Source organism: Quercus lobata, chromosome 8 (assembly GCF_001633185.2).
Source record: "Quercus lobata isolate SW786 chromosome 8, ValleyOak3.0 Primary Assembly, whole genome shotgun sequence".
Lineage (NCBI taxonomy): Eukaryota > Viridiplantae > Streptophyta > Magnoliopsida > Fagales > Fagaceae > Quercus > Quercus lobata.
Genome location: NC_044911.1, coordinates 4,786,955 through 4,803,380, shown reverse-complemented (window position 1 = coordinate 4,803,380; position 16,426 = coordinate 4,786,955). Strand labels below are relative to the sequence as shown.

Here is a 16,426-nt window from a genome sequence, read left to right as displayed (position 1 = left end):
AGACTTTAAAATCGTTGGACTTGACCAAAAACAAAACATAAACAAAGGGTTAAAACAAAAGTAACTTAAAAGAAAAAGGCACTCCTTCCTTTCACAAGCTCTCCTTGTTACTTTTATTTATTTATTTTTTTTTTGGTTAAAAAAAAAGGCTTTTAGCACAAGGCAAAACCAAGCTGCAGTTAGGGATGGCAATTTATGCCCGATCTACAGGTACCCGGTCTGACTCAACCCTAATGAATTGGATATTACCTAACCCGATAAATAATAGGGTCAGGTATGGGTAAAAAAAAAAAAAAAAAAAAACCCGAAACAAGTCCAGGTCAAGTCCGGGTTTTAGTCATACCTGGCCTGAACTTGACCTGTATACATATATAATAGGGATGACAATTTTGCCCTGCCCCGCTTAACCAGCCCCTCCCCGCTTTGCCCTGCGCGGGTTTTCCCCACCCTGCAAAAGTAGTGGGACGAGCATGGGGCAAAATTTTAGCCCCGCACCACGGGGTGGGGTGGGGATGGGTTTAAACTTTTTAGACCCACCCCTCCCCATCCCCGCATTGCTAAAGATTGTAATTGTAAATATTTAATATCCTAAAACCCTACTATTTAAACAAACATATCAATATTAGCTTATTTTTAGACCCACCCCTCCCCATCCCCGCATTGCTAAAGATTGTAATTGTAAATATTTAATATCCTAAAACCCTACTATTTAAACAAACATATCAATATTAGCTTATTTTATTCTACTAATATGGTTTTCTACCTTTATTTTGTTATGTGTTATACTATGAGATTTTTTTTTTTTTTTTTTTTTTTTTTTTTTTTTTGTGATTGTCTTGTTAAACACTTGGATATATTATTCAATTTTTTTCAAAAAATTGATTTCATTTGATGGGATAAATTTAGTTGTAATTTCAAGTATATTTTTATCAATGAAATAAGTTTTATTAAAAAAATTGTACTAGTTGTAGGGCAAATTAACAAAAAGTAGAGTTTTACAGTGTGGGGCGGGGTTTCGCGAGGCCCCAAGGGGTAGGGATGGAGTGAGAATGTTTTCCCCGTCATGCGGGGCGAGGCGGAGATAGGGTAAGACAAAACCATGCGGGGCGGGGATGAAAACCCCATCCTTCAACCCCGCCCCGCCCCATTTCCATCCCTAATATATAATACTAAAAAAAATTTAAAACCCGACTACCCTACTATAAATACTCTCTTTCATTCATTTCATACTTCATTTTCTAAAGCTCTCAGCTGCCTCCTCTCTCTCTCGTTCTCAAGCTATTAAGATCTCTGCCACCCTCTCTCTCTCAAGTTCTCACCACTGGCCACCCCTTTCTCTCTCTCAAGCTCTCACCGTTGGCCACCCTCTCAGCCTTAGATGCTCCCTTCACGGCCTTATTCAGCCTCACGCTCCTTACCTCGTTTAGCCCCACGGCCTCACATAGCCTCGCCACCCTTTACCTCTTGGTCCTCTCTCACTCTCACTCTCGTTTTCGACCCTTACCCAGTCACAAAGGAGCACAAATCTCGTGGTGGTTGCTGTTTGTCACGGAGGAGCATGGGATTGTTAGATCAAATCTGAGAGAGATGAGATGATTGGAGGACGAGATTGTGTTTTTTGTTTGTGATTTGTGTTTTTTTTTTTTTTTTTTGAGTAAAAAATTGTATTAACAGAGAAGAGCCAAAAAAAAGTTGATTTGTGTTTCTGTTTATGTTTGGGATTGTGATTTGTATTTATTTGATAAGTGAAAAATCTGTATTAACAAAGAAGAGCAAAAAAAAAAAAAAAAAAAAGCTGATTTGTGTTTCTATATATGATTGGGTTTGTGATTTGTGTTTCTGTGGTTGTGATTTTTGGATGTAAAATCGATTTTTTTTTTTTTTTTTTTAATAAGATTGGGTCGGTTTGGGCCATGGCTTTAGATAAGGCCAATAATTGTTGGACCAGGCCCGTGGGGCTCAAGGGGCAGGTTTGGAGCCCAAATAAAAAATATGTTTATTAAATAGGCCGGGTTCGGGTTTTGGGGTTGGGCCCGCGGGTCGGGTTTGGATATAAATAAATCCGACTTGAACTCGACCCGTTGCCATTCCTAGTTGTTGTTTGGTTTCTAGAATTTTTCCAACCCAAAAACCAACAAGGTAAAAAGGCACAGATTACGATGATATGTTTGGCTCTAAGTGTCTGTGTGGGAATAGCTATTCAATGTCAATTTGGAATTCGCTTATTTTGCTGAAACTGAAAATTTGTTATTGAAAGTATTATAGATAAAGGTAAAAGTTAGCTGAAATAGTACAGTGAGATTTATGAATAGTAATCAAAAGTGCAGTGGGACCCATGAATAGTAACAAAAATAAGTTGAATAGTAAAATAAGTTGGCAAAAATAATATTTGTCATCTGTTTGGGATCCGCTTATTTTGTTGAAATTGAAAATTTTTTGCTGATAGTACTGTAGATAACGGTAAAAATTAGTTGAAATGGTATAGTAAGACTCATGAATAGTACCAAAACGTGCAGTGGAGTCCATAAATAGTAGCAAAAATAAGCTGAATAGTAAAATAAGCTGGCTTTTTAAGCAGGAGCCAAATGCACACTAAGTCCGTTTGGGATTTGCTTATTTTACTGAAATTAAAAACTTTTTGCTGAAAGTAATGTAGATAAAGGTAAAAGTTAGCTAAAATAGTATAATGAGACCCATGAATAGTACCAAAAAGTGCAATAAGATCCATAAATAGTAGCAAAAATAAACTAAATAGTAAAATAAGTTGGTAAAAATAATCTTTGCGAAATGGACACTTAGAGTCTGTTTGGAAACAGCTTATTTAGCTGAAACTAAAATCTTTTTGCTAAAAGTACAGTAGATAAAGCTAAAAGGTAGTTGAAAAAGTACAATAGAGCCCATAAATAGTATTAAAAAGTGCAATGGAGCCATGAATATTAGTAAAAATAAGATGAATAGTAAAAAAAATGGCTTTTTAAGCTAATGGCAAACACAACCTTAGTTGAAATTGGAAACTTTTTGCTAAAGGTACTATAGATAATGCTAAAAAGTAGCTGAAATAGTACAGTGTGACCTATGAATAATGCTAAAAAATGTAATGAAACCCATGAATAATAGCAAAAATAAGCTAAATAGTAAAATAAAAAAAATAAAAAAACTGGTTTTTTAAGCCAATGCCAAACACACAATAAAGTTTGAGATTATTTTACTCCAACCCACTATATTCTTTTAATGAAAAAAATTATCTATATGTGATTTTAGTGATATTACTTTTTTTAATGAGTCATGTGACTTATTGAACTAATATATAATTATAGTCATAAATAGCCCAATAAACTTCATTTGTTTAATTTTTTTAAAAAAAATATTCACGTCAAAACATTTTCAGGTGCTTGGCGTGACATAAATTTTTCAAACATAAATCATCAAAATAGGTGCCTCCAAGTCCTTGCCACTAGTTTGGCCGCCCCGCCATTATACTGACGACCCAGCCACCAAATAAGGAGAGTAGAGCCACCATGGGTGTTATGTAAAAGAAATTTACACACGTGCATATATATATATATATATATATACACACACACACAAAATTTGACAAATAACGAAATCATTTTCAAATTTAACCAAATTTTACATTAAAATAAACACACTAGAATACTAAAAATGTTACATTTTAGTTTTTAGCGCGTAACAAATGAATGAGTTGGATTTAAAAAAAAAACGTGTTACATCTACAATATTTTCACAATATTTTTATAACAAATCTTAAATGATAAGTTATTATTGATTTAAATTTGAACCTATTATTAAAATTATTTTTTTACTTACTAATAATAACGTCAATTACAATTTATTACTTTTTTACCTAAACTTATGCTACTATTTATAACATAAGTTTATTCTCAAAGAAAAAGTATAAGTTTGTAAAGCACTGTCCCAAGCCTACAACTAGAAGCAAGGTTTTACTTTTTAGTAGTAGACTAGTAGTATTGAGTAGATCATTTTTTTTTTTTTTTGGGAAATATTCAGTAGATCCTAAAAACCCGAGAAACAAACTTGATAGGCCTTAGAATAACCACACGAGGGTACGGTAATTTGTCCCCCACTCTTCTCTAATTCACTCTCTCTTTCTCTCTCTCATAAGCCTGCTCACTCAAGCTTCTTTGTCTCATATCTCTGCAATATACTACTACAATAAACTCGATCTCTTTCACTCTTCTAAACCAAACCCAGTTATTTTCTCAGGAATATAAGAGAAACCCAGGAAGATTTTCCTAGAAAGTTGAGTTTTTTCTCACTGGGTATGGTAAAAAAGATAAGAAAGTTTGTATCTTTGTGATTGGTTTTGGGACAGTAGACACCAACAATGTCCGGAATTTCTATAATTTTGGATCTGTTAAGGAACAAACCGAGTTTATATACAGGCCAAAGCCTCCACTCTTATGGGTTGATCTCAGCCACTGCTGCAGCCTCTGCCGCCGCCGCCTCCGTCGCTGCCGCACACCCTTTTGCCTCAAGGGCTTTTTTTGGGTACTCTCTCTCACTCTGTGTGTGTGTGTGTGTGGATTGAGAATTCAATTGGGTGATAATGGTTTTGGTTGGTATTATATGGATTCATCATTGGGTGTGGACTTTTTTGAGTAAAGTGGGTATGGTCAATTGTGTGTGTTGAGTAGATGAAGTATTGAATTGCTTGATAATAGTTTGTATTGGTTTTGTATTGGTAAGGCAAATAGGTATTTGTCAACTAAAGGTTATTGTTTTTCCAATTGTCTACTTTATAATTGTTGAAGAATTTGATATAAATTATCAGATTGGACTTGATTTTGTATGACTTGAGTTCGTAGGCAGAGTTTAAAGTTGGTAAAGTACATGAGTCACTAGGCTATTCTTCACTGATCCATTTCATTGTTGTTGTAAAATGTGATTAAGGCTATAAGCTTGGCCTTGATTTTTGATTTGATTGGCTGTGAATTATTATTGCGCATGTTTTAAAGTTGGTATTGTAAACGAGTTGAGAATGGAGATATTAGGTATAATATAGACTTATCTATTATTGAGTGGCATGACAGGCAGTTGTTTGACATGGGAAATTTGTTGCTTCATTCTTTCAGATTTATATGTCAAAGCTCTCTGTTAGTTTGGTTTGGATGTGCCACACTAAATTACTCCTGAGATAGTTGCGTTTTCCAAGGAACCAGCAGTATATTTGTAATGATAGTATCTGAATGGGTATCTTGAAAAAATTAAGTGTATTAGAAATCAATGCAATTTTAGTGTATTTAATCTTAATCTGCATTTGGTTGCTGCAGAAAAGTGATCTCCATAGCTACATGTGGTGATGTTTTGTCCTATGCAGATTTTTTTTTTTGTCCCCTAATCTATGGACACCAAATAAAATCTTTTCTTAGATATTGCTTTCATTTGAAACCGGCTACTTGGTTCTTCTAGTGAATGTTTAGGGCTGTGTTAAAAAATGTGTCCTATAACTGTATATTGACTTACACACACACACACACACACACACACACACAAAAACCTGTATATTGACTTATATTATTTACACTGCAGAAATTTTGGGCCATCAGTTGCTTATTGTGATGCTGGTGCAGCATTGTCTGAAGATTACATATCCAATATCCGAAGTGCAGCTTCAACTTTCTTTCAGAAAGATTCTCTGAATTACAGAACAAAAGAGTACACAATTGAGTTAAAACCTTTATTCTCGGCTTTTGAATTGAGGACATTTGGTATGACTACCTTGAGGTCATTTCTATTGTTTTATTTGCCTCTTTTGGAGCCTCGTTCAAACATGGAAGAGGATGATGAGGACTTCCTTCAGGACAATCAAGAAGAGCGCCGTGTAGATTTGGTTGTTCCTTTCAAAAAATCAGTGAAGCAAATTGTCCGTGAGGTGTGTTGTATTGATATTCCCTGCTGTCTATTTCATAATGGCTTATGGTTCAGCTCTTCTGCATTCAAGGGAACTCATTTGTATGCATGTAATTTATTCGTCATGAGTGATAAATTTATATTCATACTATGATAGGAAACATAAAAAGAGTCAGATGAATCTCCAATGTAGTAGTTACTTTATCTTTAAAAACCCTCTTAGTCCACTCCATCAAAATAAATCACATTAAACATTTCGGAACCACATTCCACACTATTTCTGAATGATTTTGGTCATCATCAACGTCACCACTCTTGTAACATTCCTTTCACTGTCATTGGCATCACCCAACTAGCTCTAAAAGCTAGTAATATAAAGTGCCATAATCCCATTGCCACAAGATAATGAAGCAATAAGTGGTCCACCATTTCTTCACTACTTTTATTCATAACACGCCTATTTACCATCACCATACCCCCTTTTTACTAAGTTACATTTAGTAAGAACTTTCTCCCACATTGCAAATTTGCAATCTACACAAAGAAAGCAACTTTATTTGGGATTTTAACCTGCCTAATAGCTCTCTAGGGGAAGTCCAAACAGCCTATGCCTTTCAACACCTCATAGAAAGAACAGAAACTTAAGTGTTTGTCCTTACCAAGCTTCAAAGAATTCTATCCCCCTCATCGGTAAGAACCCATATTGAATAGAGGTTTAAAAAAATTGATTAGACATTTGTAACTTTCAATCATGAGCATCTCACATGAACGTAGGTTTCCAGAGGATTTCTCCATTTCTTACCTATCAAAAAAAGAGGAGGATTTTTCCATTTCTCAACTCAATACGGTCCGACACAATATCCTCTCTGTTTACAGCTAGCTGAAACAATACAGAGAATGAAGAAGTTGAGCCTCGTTTAGTATCCCAAAATCTTATCCTTCATCCGTCACCTTGGGAAGAGCCAACAAATCTAGTGAAAGAATCCTGTCCTGCTCTAAATGCTTTCCAAAGACCATAACCATAAGAATGTTGTACTGGCTGTGTGCTCTAACTCCCCAACCTTACTAGTTAACCATATTTTGGGCCAACACACCCCCCCCCCCCCCCCCCCCCCCCCCCGCGGGGCTTAGTAGCAGTGCCCTAATCTACAAGGTGAATTTTCTTCTTGCCCTAATCCTCCCCCATAGGAAATCCCGTTGAAGCTTCTCCAACCTATTAGCTACATTACTGAGCATAGTGAATAGAGACATGATATATATAGATAAAGTAGATGGCATACTCTTGTTGAGCGTGAGTTGACCCCCCTTGGAATGGTATAATAATCTCTATTTTTCACATCTTGTCCTCTGCCATTTAAGTTTTAGACATTTTTGTGTGGATAATTTCTTTTTCCACTAGATAGAATAAAGTGAGGTCCATAATTTGATGCTCAACGTAATCCTCCAATAAGCTGCTCTCTTTGACTTTATTCTCCTTGGTCTGAGCTGCTCCATCATTTAAGGTGTGGGCTTATCTTTATAAGTAACAAGGAGACAGTGAGGCCCAAAAAAGTCATAATCCATTTTAAGCATAGGTCCAATGAGAAGTGGAGGGCTCAAAACAATGAAAAAACCTTGAGCCTAAGTTACAAATGGATTATGAGCTTTGTAGAATTATTTACAACAAAAAATGGCTTGAACTCTATGAATGAATTTGCCTATTTTAGCCTATTTTTACTGTTCTTGTGCTTTCCCTTATATCGACTGTCAGTTTCCTCTTTATGAAGATTTGAGCTGCTAGATGTGGCTCTTTTCATTTGCCCTTTTTAACTTTCTATGGGAAAGTATTTATCTACATATAACCATCAACCATGTACAGAAGTGTACTCATTGGATTTTGTATGATAATTGGTTCCTGCCTCCTGGACAGCTTTCTTGTCCTAGATTTTATTTTATTTTTTTAATTAACACTTTAAAGTATTGCGCTTTAACTGCCCTGGTATTGTTGTACTTAAACTTTTGTATTGCCCTTTGACAAGCTCTAATATTATTGTTTCTGAACCCTCTTGTTGATAATGTTTACCTAAACTGGTGCCAGGGAGCCAGTTTTTTATATTTTATTTATGCAATTATGCCTTCTCTTGATTTTGGAATTCAATTTTGTTTGCTACAAAGCTTTACATTTTTTCCCTCATTTTCTTCACTCCCTTTCTGTGGAAGACACGAAACTCAGCTTGTAACTTTTGGAGACTAACTTTACCTGGCGATCTTCTGTTTATTGTTACAGACTACTGTTGTAACCACTAGACGGGTGCTGGAACGAATTGCTGTCCACTATGTTTCACAGAGGATGGCATGGAAACTTCTGAAAGGTGCTTGCATTTAAAAGTATTTCAAATGTGTATTTGTTTTATTTTATTCATCAGATATAAAAGAAGAATCAATGGACTACTTACATTTGGTAGGGGAGATGGATTTAGTTATGGCTGGAAGAGAAAATGATTCAGAGATATTTACTATAACATAAAAAAACTCTACTCAGCTTTCTGAATAGTATATTCTAGACAACTGATGCATATCATCAACATGTATAGATGTTCCCAAATCTGCTGTGCGGAAGGCTGGAAGAAGGATGCCTACATTTGTTTACTTCTGCAGTGTTAGCAGAACAACTCTCAGAGGTAAAGCCTTATATATTGGCATACTTTCCGTTTTTCGTAATTCTTTGCTGGGGTGCCAACCTCATTGTTTTGTGCCTCATTTTGATATACAGGACACTTTTTAGGAGTTGCTGCATCATGGCTTGTCCAAGTTGGCATTGAAGTCTACAGATACTTTTCATCTATAATTAAAGAAGGGAAAGATGATTTTGATAGAGAAGAAAAAGCTAAACTTCTTGGGAAAAAGGTCTCTTGTGCTACTGTGAGGTGTAGTGCATCTTTAGTTTTTGCTTCCATTGGGGCTGGGATTGGTGCCACTCTTTTTCGTCCTTCAATTGGCCAGTGGATTGGTAAGCTTTTATTGGATTTTGATTAACAAATTGAATCTCCAGTAGATAATAATGTATGGGCTTTTCCATATTTTATATTATCCTCCACTAAATTATGCACTATATTGCAGGCTGTGCTCTGGGGGATTTGGCCGGGCCCATTATTGTAACAGTTTGCCTTGATAAAGTTCTGCATGTGGACCTTTAAGCGCTGGGTTGAATTATCTGACTTATTCTTTGCACCTGCTTAAGATTTGACTGGTGTATTATACAAATGTTGAGATATTTGATGATATGTCTATGAATGATACCACTTACTGAGGCTACTTAAGAGAAGGTTTCGAAGCAGAAACCACTGTCATTCCTCAAAATTTTCCCTCTGTAGGGCCATTGTCATGCCCTTTATTTCGGATGAATTATTCAAATAATACCTTATGCTTTTCATTTATCAAAAAAAAAAAAAAAACCTTATGCTCTTCAGTTGAGTTATGATTGCTTTAATAACAACTTCTCTCTCTCTCTCTGTGCACGTGTGGTTTGATAATGCATTATCTCTGTTTTCTGTTTTCTTGGGAGTTGTGATTTATCAAACTTTCTCCTACTAAAATCCATTTTGTATCAGAGCCTTAGAGCATTCACATCAGCTCGTTTAAAAGATTCCGTTTATTTTACACCAAAAACCTACTTTTTTTATTTTACACTATCACTTTTACAAAATACCCACATCAATTCATCTATTCTATCACCCTTCTTATTTAAATAATCAATTTAATTAATTATTTTATTATTTCTCTCTCTCACCCTTTTAGTACGCGCTCTCTCTCCCTTTCCCTCATATTTTCTGATTTCTCTCTCTCTCTTCTATCTCCCTCTCGGTTTATCTCTCTGTCTCATCTCTCTCCCTCTCGGTCACAAACCAACGCACCGATCCACAGCTCCGATCATCATCACAGCTCCGTCCACAGCGCTGTGATCATCATCACAGCTTCGTCCACAGCTCCGATCAACAATTCACAGCTCCGATCATCATCACAGCTCCGATCCACAGCTCCGATCATCATCACAGCTCCGATCCACAGCTCCGATCACCGATCCACAGCTCCGATCATCATCACAGCTCCGATCCACAGCTCCGATCACCGATCCACAGCTCCAATCATCATCATAGCTCCGATCCACAGCTCCGATCATCATCGTAGCTTCGACCAAGCGAGACCCACGAGCTCCGATAAGCACCGATCTGTCTCTTTTTTGTTTTTCCGTCTGGGTTTTTTTTTTTTTTTTTTTTTTTTTTTTTTTTTTTTTTTTTTAGCAAATATATCTGTGTTGGTTTAAGCACCGATCTGTCTCTTTTTTGTTTTTCCGTTTGGATTTGTTTGTTTTTCCGTTTGGGTTTTTTTTTTTTTTTTTGTTGGTTTAAGCACCGATCTGTCTCTTTTTTGTTTTTCCGTTTGGGTTTTTTTTCCGTTTGAGTTTGTTTGTTTTTCCGTTTGGGTTTGTTTGTTTTTCCATTGAGGTCGTTGTGCACGGAAAAGAGAGAGAAAAATTGGTGCGAACGGAAATTAATAAAAAACTAAATACACATGCTACAGTGCCCGTGTAAATTTACACGGGTACTGTAGCTCGTTGAAATTTTTAGATGATTATGCATGATTTTAGCTGGACTGATGCAGTGTGTTTTTGCTTTAAAATGTGTAAAAACAGCCAAAATGTGCATTTTACACATTTATACACAGTTATGCAAGAGCTGATGTGAATGCTCTTAGCATGATGTACTTCCATGGTTGTGAAGTTCTCAAAGCCTCATTGTTTGCTGCTTCTCAACGTTGATTTTTGTCTAGTTGTAAGAGCCTGCTAAAATGATCCACATTAATGATTTTACTATTCTCTTAATGTTGCAACTATAAGTTGGTACACAGAACTGCAGATTTGAACCTTTTCCTGTCTTGATAAGATTCATGCAATATTGTTTGAAAGAGTGATATTAAGAGTACTTCAAATTTTACCATATATAAGTCTTACTCTTAGCTAACATAAATTGATGTGTCAACTTTAAAACACGAAACAGAGGATGTCAACTTTAAACCACATTTATTGCCATGTCAGTTCAAAATTTTTTTCCAGTAAGATGCCAACTCTTGATTGTGTACTTGAGATGACAATTCCGACACGCTGTACTCCTCCCTGGCTTGAGATGTTGAATTGTTTTGGTTGAGTCTCATCGTTTACTATTGATGAAAGACCTGGGCCATGGAATGAGCTTATACACGCCAAAAGGTGTTGCTTGCAAATTACAATTTTCACTTAGCGATCAGAGACGGAATCTGTGTGACTTGCAAGAAAGCGGCCACTATGAATGCCATTGCCAACACTTTTTAACATTTTGTGAAGGGAAAATAAAGAAGAAGAAAAACATATATACTCTGATTTTTGCTTGGTTCATTCCTCAGAATGACTTCTTAACAAGATAATAAAGAAAAGGATTGGCACTCAATCTATCTCTGTATTAGTTTCTAATAAAATATGTCCATTCCAAATTATATAAGCAAGATTCCAAGTACAACTATGCAGTGGAATGTTCTCTTTCAACTGGAAATCTGTCCCAAGGATCGATCATTGGCAAAACAGTGTTTTAGAAAAACAGGACTAACCAATTGTAAATCTAAAATTTCAGTTCTCAAGTGTCCCAAATCATCACGACAGCAATTACCCCAACGCCTAACAACACTGCCAAAAACCTGTGATGGGGTGTGTCAACCGTGAGAGTCTTGTGGGGTCTGTAACCCTTTGCTAGTAGATGATTTATGGATACATAGATGAACACTCCACATGCAATACCCATTGATATGGCAAAGATCCAATCTGCCACAGCACCCTGAGTTGTGGCATCTATTATGATTCCAATGGCCACCCCAATTGGACTTGAAATGGCAAATGCAAAAGCATAGGCTGCACATGATAAGAAGGGACGGTTTGGAATCATACGAAGGAGAGCAATGCCCATGGCAATGGCAGCAAATATCTTGTGCAAAGAAATTGTCCATAAAGCTTTCCAGGCATCATCTTTTGTTTCTGCAACTCCAATTGCAATGCCCTCAAAAACAGAATGGAAACACAAGGCAACAATCAACAAAATGCTATCCCCAACCGAACCCGGAGGAGCCAGGAAGTGGTGCACCTATTAAGGCATACAAGCAAATATTGATTCAGTCATAGAACCACTAACAAGTTATACACCAAATACTACAACCAAGGAAGAGCTTGCTTGTCTAATGCTAACAAGAATGAATAAGCACGTATCTCACCTGATTCTGTGATTGTAAAGCCACACCATTTTTTGTGCCGTTTCCGTGCCCAACTCCACCTGAAATGAAGGAAAATTGAATAAAGTTATCAATCAAACAGGAAACAGCCATTACACATTTACATCCTCTTCTTGGAGTCAACAGAGGAGATTCACATTTATTTGATCTGTCTAGCTTGATTTGCTTCTTGTGAGACTTTTTGCCTAGAGTTTTATTCGCTTCTTGTAAGCTCAAACTTATTTATTTCAAAAGTTTAACCATCCTAACTCCTTTTGCACCCCAATAGAAAATCACCACAGAATCCAACCCATTGTTGCAAACAACACTGTTTCTTACAAACTTGGCCTTCATATCTATATACTAAATCCGAAAAGCCTAATTACTCACCATGGATTTATCCAAGCTAGCAAACACTTGATAAAATTACCTACCTTTTCCATCTTAATTCTAACTTTTCATGTGCTAATTGAATACAATCAACCTTCCAAAATAAAACAACCAGTTTCACATCTTCCGAAAACAACCAAACCAAACAGTTTCACCAAAAACCCACATGTTAGTTAAACAAAACCAAAACACCCCTTTTTGTGCTTGCTCCCCTGGACCCTGAAAATTACCTACCTTTTCTATCTTAATTCTTACTTTTCATGTGCTAATTGAATACAATCAACCTTTCAAAATAAAACAACCAGTTTCACATCTTCCAAAAACAACCAAACCAAACAGTTTCATCAAAAACCCACATGTTAGTTAAACAAAACCAAAACACCCCTTTTTGCGCTTGTTCCCCTGGACCCTGGAAATTACTTTCTTCATTCTCTCTCTCTCTGTACTTTTCAGGGAAAAAGCGGAGAGGGGAAATAAATAAATTCAATCACTTTTTCCATCCCATTAATTAATCAAGACCATTATACCAACCTTTAGGATTAACATCTCATTCATCAACATTAATTGACATTATGCTAAGACCCCAAATTAAAAGTAAAAAGAAAAAAGAAAGAAAAAAAAGAAGAAGATTGAATTGGCTTACCTTGAAGCTCGAGATCACCAGCCTTTTCGTCGTTTCTAAACGCATAGGAGACCACACAATCAGCAACCATGGTCAACAAGTATCCAGCACAAGCCAACATGAATGCAAAAGGGTACGTTTTGGTAGTCAAGTCCTCGAAAGTTTCATTTGCATCACTCAAAAAGTGCATCATAGCCGTACCCAAAAACACACCCCCAGCAAACTGTGTCCCCAGAACCAAGAACCCCTCGTTCCATTTAAAGAAGTAAGGTGAAACACCCCCAACAAAAGTGGCCACAAATATGATAATCAAGCACCATATTTTCACCAGTACCAATGGCCTTGCCCGAAGGTCAACACTGCCATTTTCACTGCTATCATCGTCGCCGTCATCGTGGCCACTGTGAGCCGAGGCAGAGAGGATGAGGAAGAGGAATAGGAAAAAGAAGCAGAAGATGGAGAGGGAACGAGACATTGTTTTGTATTGTACGTGGCCGTGTTGCAAATTTGCAAACAATGAGATATATAGTGAGAATTTTTGGAGTTTTGGGTTTGTGGATTGGGTTTTGTGAGTTTGTGATTATCAAGAGGTCAAAGGAGGGACCAAGGTCTAGTTGGCATTGAGTTGTTTGAGTCATTGTATGTTTGTAGTACACAGAAGAGTGAAAGAGCATGTACTGCAAAGAAGACGAAATAGGAAACAGACTACAATGTATTTTGTACTACATAGAATAGGAGAGAATATTTAGTTTTGAGGTGGATGGTACTTGATGTCGTAAGTTGTAACAGCTGTGTTTCGTGGTAGTTTGGCGAACTCAAACCCACACGCTTTGGCGGCAGGTGGTCTTACACGTCGTGATTAGGTGTCATCCCAAGTATAGAGTAATACTAAATATATGAACCTTTTTATAAGAAATTTTACAAATTACTGGTGGTAAGTGGTTATTGATAAATAAAAAAGTGATGTTAATGGTTGATCTAAATGAAAATTAATAAAAAGCTGGTCACATCAATAACTAGTAAAAATGTTGTAAAATAGTTTGTGACTGTAATATTACTCATAAGTATATAACATGAGTTTGAATTTAGTAAAGATGAGGTGTAAAACCCATATTTTACACTATCCAATAAGAAATTGCTACATTAGTATTTTACTTAAAATTCAATATATTTTACCACACCTAAAAACATCTTAATAAATTCCCAAATTGGTTGGATTTATATATGAGTATTAGAATTGATTGGGTGTAGTTGTGTTTATTCTTAAATATATATGTGATAAGATGATATGACATGTTGGGATTGGAGGGGTAAAACATAGGTTTTACACCACATCTTTACAAAATTTTATCTCATATAACGACTAGCTTCATCACACGCACGAAATGCGTGCAACGAGACTTTTTATTTTTTGGGTATACACATTTTACTCACGACAGTTTTATTTTATTTTTTATTTTAAAAAGAAGTTGTATTAGTACTTTTTTTTTTTTTTAAAGAAGAGTTGTATTAATAGTTGACTACTAATGTGAAAGAAAAATGTGGAGGTGGGAAAACAGTGCGTTTGTGTTAGTACTTGACAACTAACATGAGAGGAAAATGTGGAAGTAACGAGTCTTATCCTCTTTTAGTCATTATCTTGTATGTGTAATAAACTTGTATGAGTCTTCTAATATATAAAAAGACCATAAATAAACTTATTGTATAAGACAATTTTGAAATAATGAGAAAGTCAAAATATTTTTTATTTATCTCTATATATTAAAAGGATTCAAAAAGTTAGTTATGGTTTCAAAAAATGTCAAAAATGCCTCTAATCTAATTAGATAATCCTTATTCTTAAAAAATAAAAACAAGGTTAAAATTGTAATTCAACAAAATTCAAAAACAAAAAAACTAGTGTAAGGACTCGATTTGTTATGACCACAAAATGATATTGGGTTCGCACGTAAAAAAACCCAAACAATATAATTTGTAGAGCGTGGGTGTTCAAGAACTAGATTAACCTCTCTAGAAGTAAAAAGATTTAACCTCACGTTTATAGATGGATTAGAGCTGATACAACAATCAGTTTTTCTTTGAAATAGGTGCAGTTCTTTTGTTTTTCAAGTTTTCTTCCTAAGTCTTCTCTTTGTTTTTCTCTATGTTCCGATCCTCCTTTCTGCATGCCCTCCTTTCATGTTATATACCGCCCTCTTTATTTCATCTTCACCACACACGTGTAGGTTGGGTTCAGGGGATCTCTTTCTGTCCCATCTAACATCTTCTGGAACTTCTTTTTAGTAGCTGTAAGGCTGCTTCATCACTGTTCAGGCATCACTTTTACATTAATGCGGTCAGAGAGTTGGTTGAGAGGCAATTAATGCGGAGGCAGCTGTTACCGTAGATATTTGTTTGCCTTCTCTCTCTCCCACCTTTAGCCCCTTATCCCACCTTGAGTGGTGACGTAGCTCCGAAATATGTTTGTAACCAGATGGCGTCCTGATCGTCCTCGGACTCGTATTGCCGAGAAGGGTTTTGTCCTCGGACAAATACTGAGCTCCCCTTTCATGATATTCCCTCTTCCCTTCGTTTGGTTACCCCTTCAATCTGATATAAGCCTCCTCGGGTAGGTTTGCCTCCTCGGATGGGCCACAGGCCCAATTAACTTTGACTTCAATAACTTTAGTGACTGACTGGCCCCCACAACTAGCATAGAAATTTTTTTCCTAAAAATTAGCACACTCTTTATTTTAATATATTTCACCCACGCTTAATACTTTTTTTTTCCTAAAAATTAGCATACTTTTTTTTTTCCCTAAAAATTAGCATACACTAAACTCAGCTTTACTCCATATCAAATCCTAATTTTTAGTTTCTTAAAAATTTCTTCTACAATAGATAAATTCAAATTGAAAAATTACATTAAACTCAAAATAAATAAATAAAGCCTCATCGCACGCACGAAGTGCATGTGATGAGGCTAGTTTATTTTATGTCAATATTTTTCTTTCACTTTTATGTGTTTATTTTTGGGAAGGGGCTACCTAGTCTTATTCATTTGGTCATGTTGGTCTTATTAATCTAAGGTTACTGTGTATAATAAAAAATTATACTAAGAAAGTCTTCAATGAAAATTTCTTAAATATTTTATGAACAAAATTTCATAAGGATTTGTGAACTGACTAATAGTAAAAAAAAAAAAAATAATAAAATAAATAAATAAAATAAATAAATACATGCTTGATGTTGTAGTGTCATGACCTACAATTA

General features: G+C 35.8%; 2 protein-coding genes across 2 annotated transcripts; one reads left to right on the top strand and one right to left on the bottom strand.

Annotated features, from left to right (window-relative positions):
• Positions 1-4,021: 4,021 nt before the first annotated feature.
• On the top strand, positions 4,022-9,340 carry LOC115958425. Its single transcript, XM_031076842.1, has 6 exons — positions 4,022-4,530; positions 5,572-5,914; positions 8,159-8,243; positions 8,466-8,552; positions 8,645-8,881; positions 8,992-9,340. The coding sequence occupies exons 1-6, from the start codon at positions 4,367-4,369 to the stop codon at positions 9,066-9,068; spliced, it is 993 nt and encodes a 330-aa protein (XP_030932702.1). The 5' UTR covers positions 4,022-4,366; the 3' UTR covers positions 9,069-9,340.
• A 1,917-nt stretch (positions 9,341-11,257) lies between these two features.
• Positions 11,258-13,750, bottom strand: LOC115958012 (zinc transporter 11). The gene is made up of 3 exons (XM_031076374.1): positions 13,196-13,750; positions 12,166-12,224; positions 11,258-12,038 (listed from the first exon to the last, which is right to left on the bottom strand). The coding sequence occupies exons 1-3, from the start codon at positions 13,647-13,649 to the stop codon at positions 11,538-11,540; spliced, it is 1,014 nt and encodes a 337-aa protein (XP_030932234.1). The 5' UTR covers positions 13,650-13,750; the 3' UTR covers positions 11,258-11,537.
• Between the last annotated feature and the right edge of the window lie 2,676 nt (positions 13,751-16,426).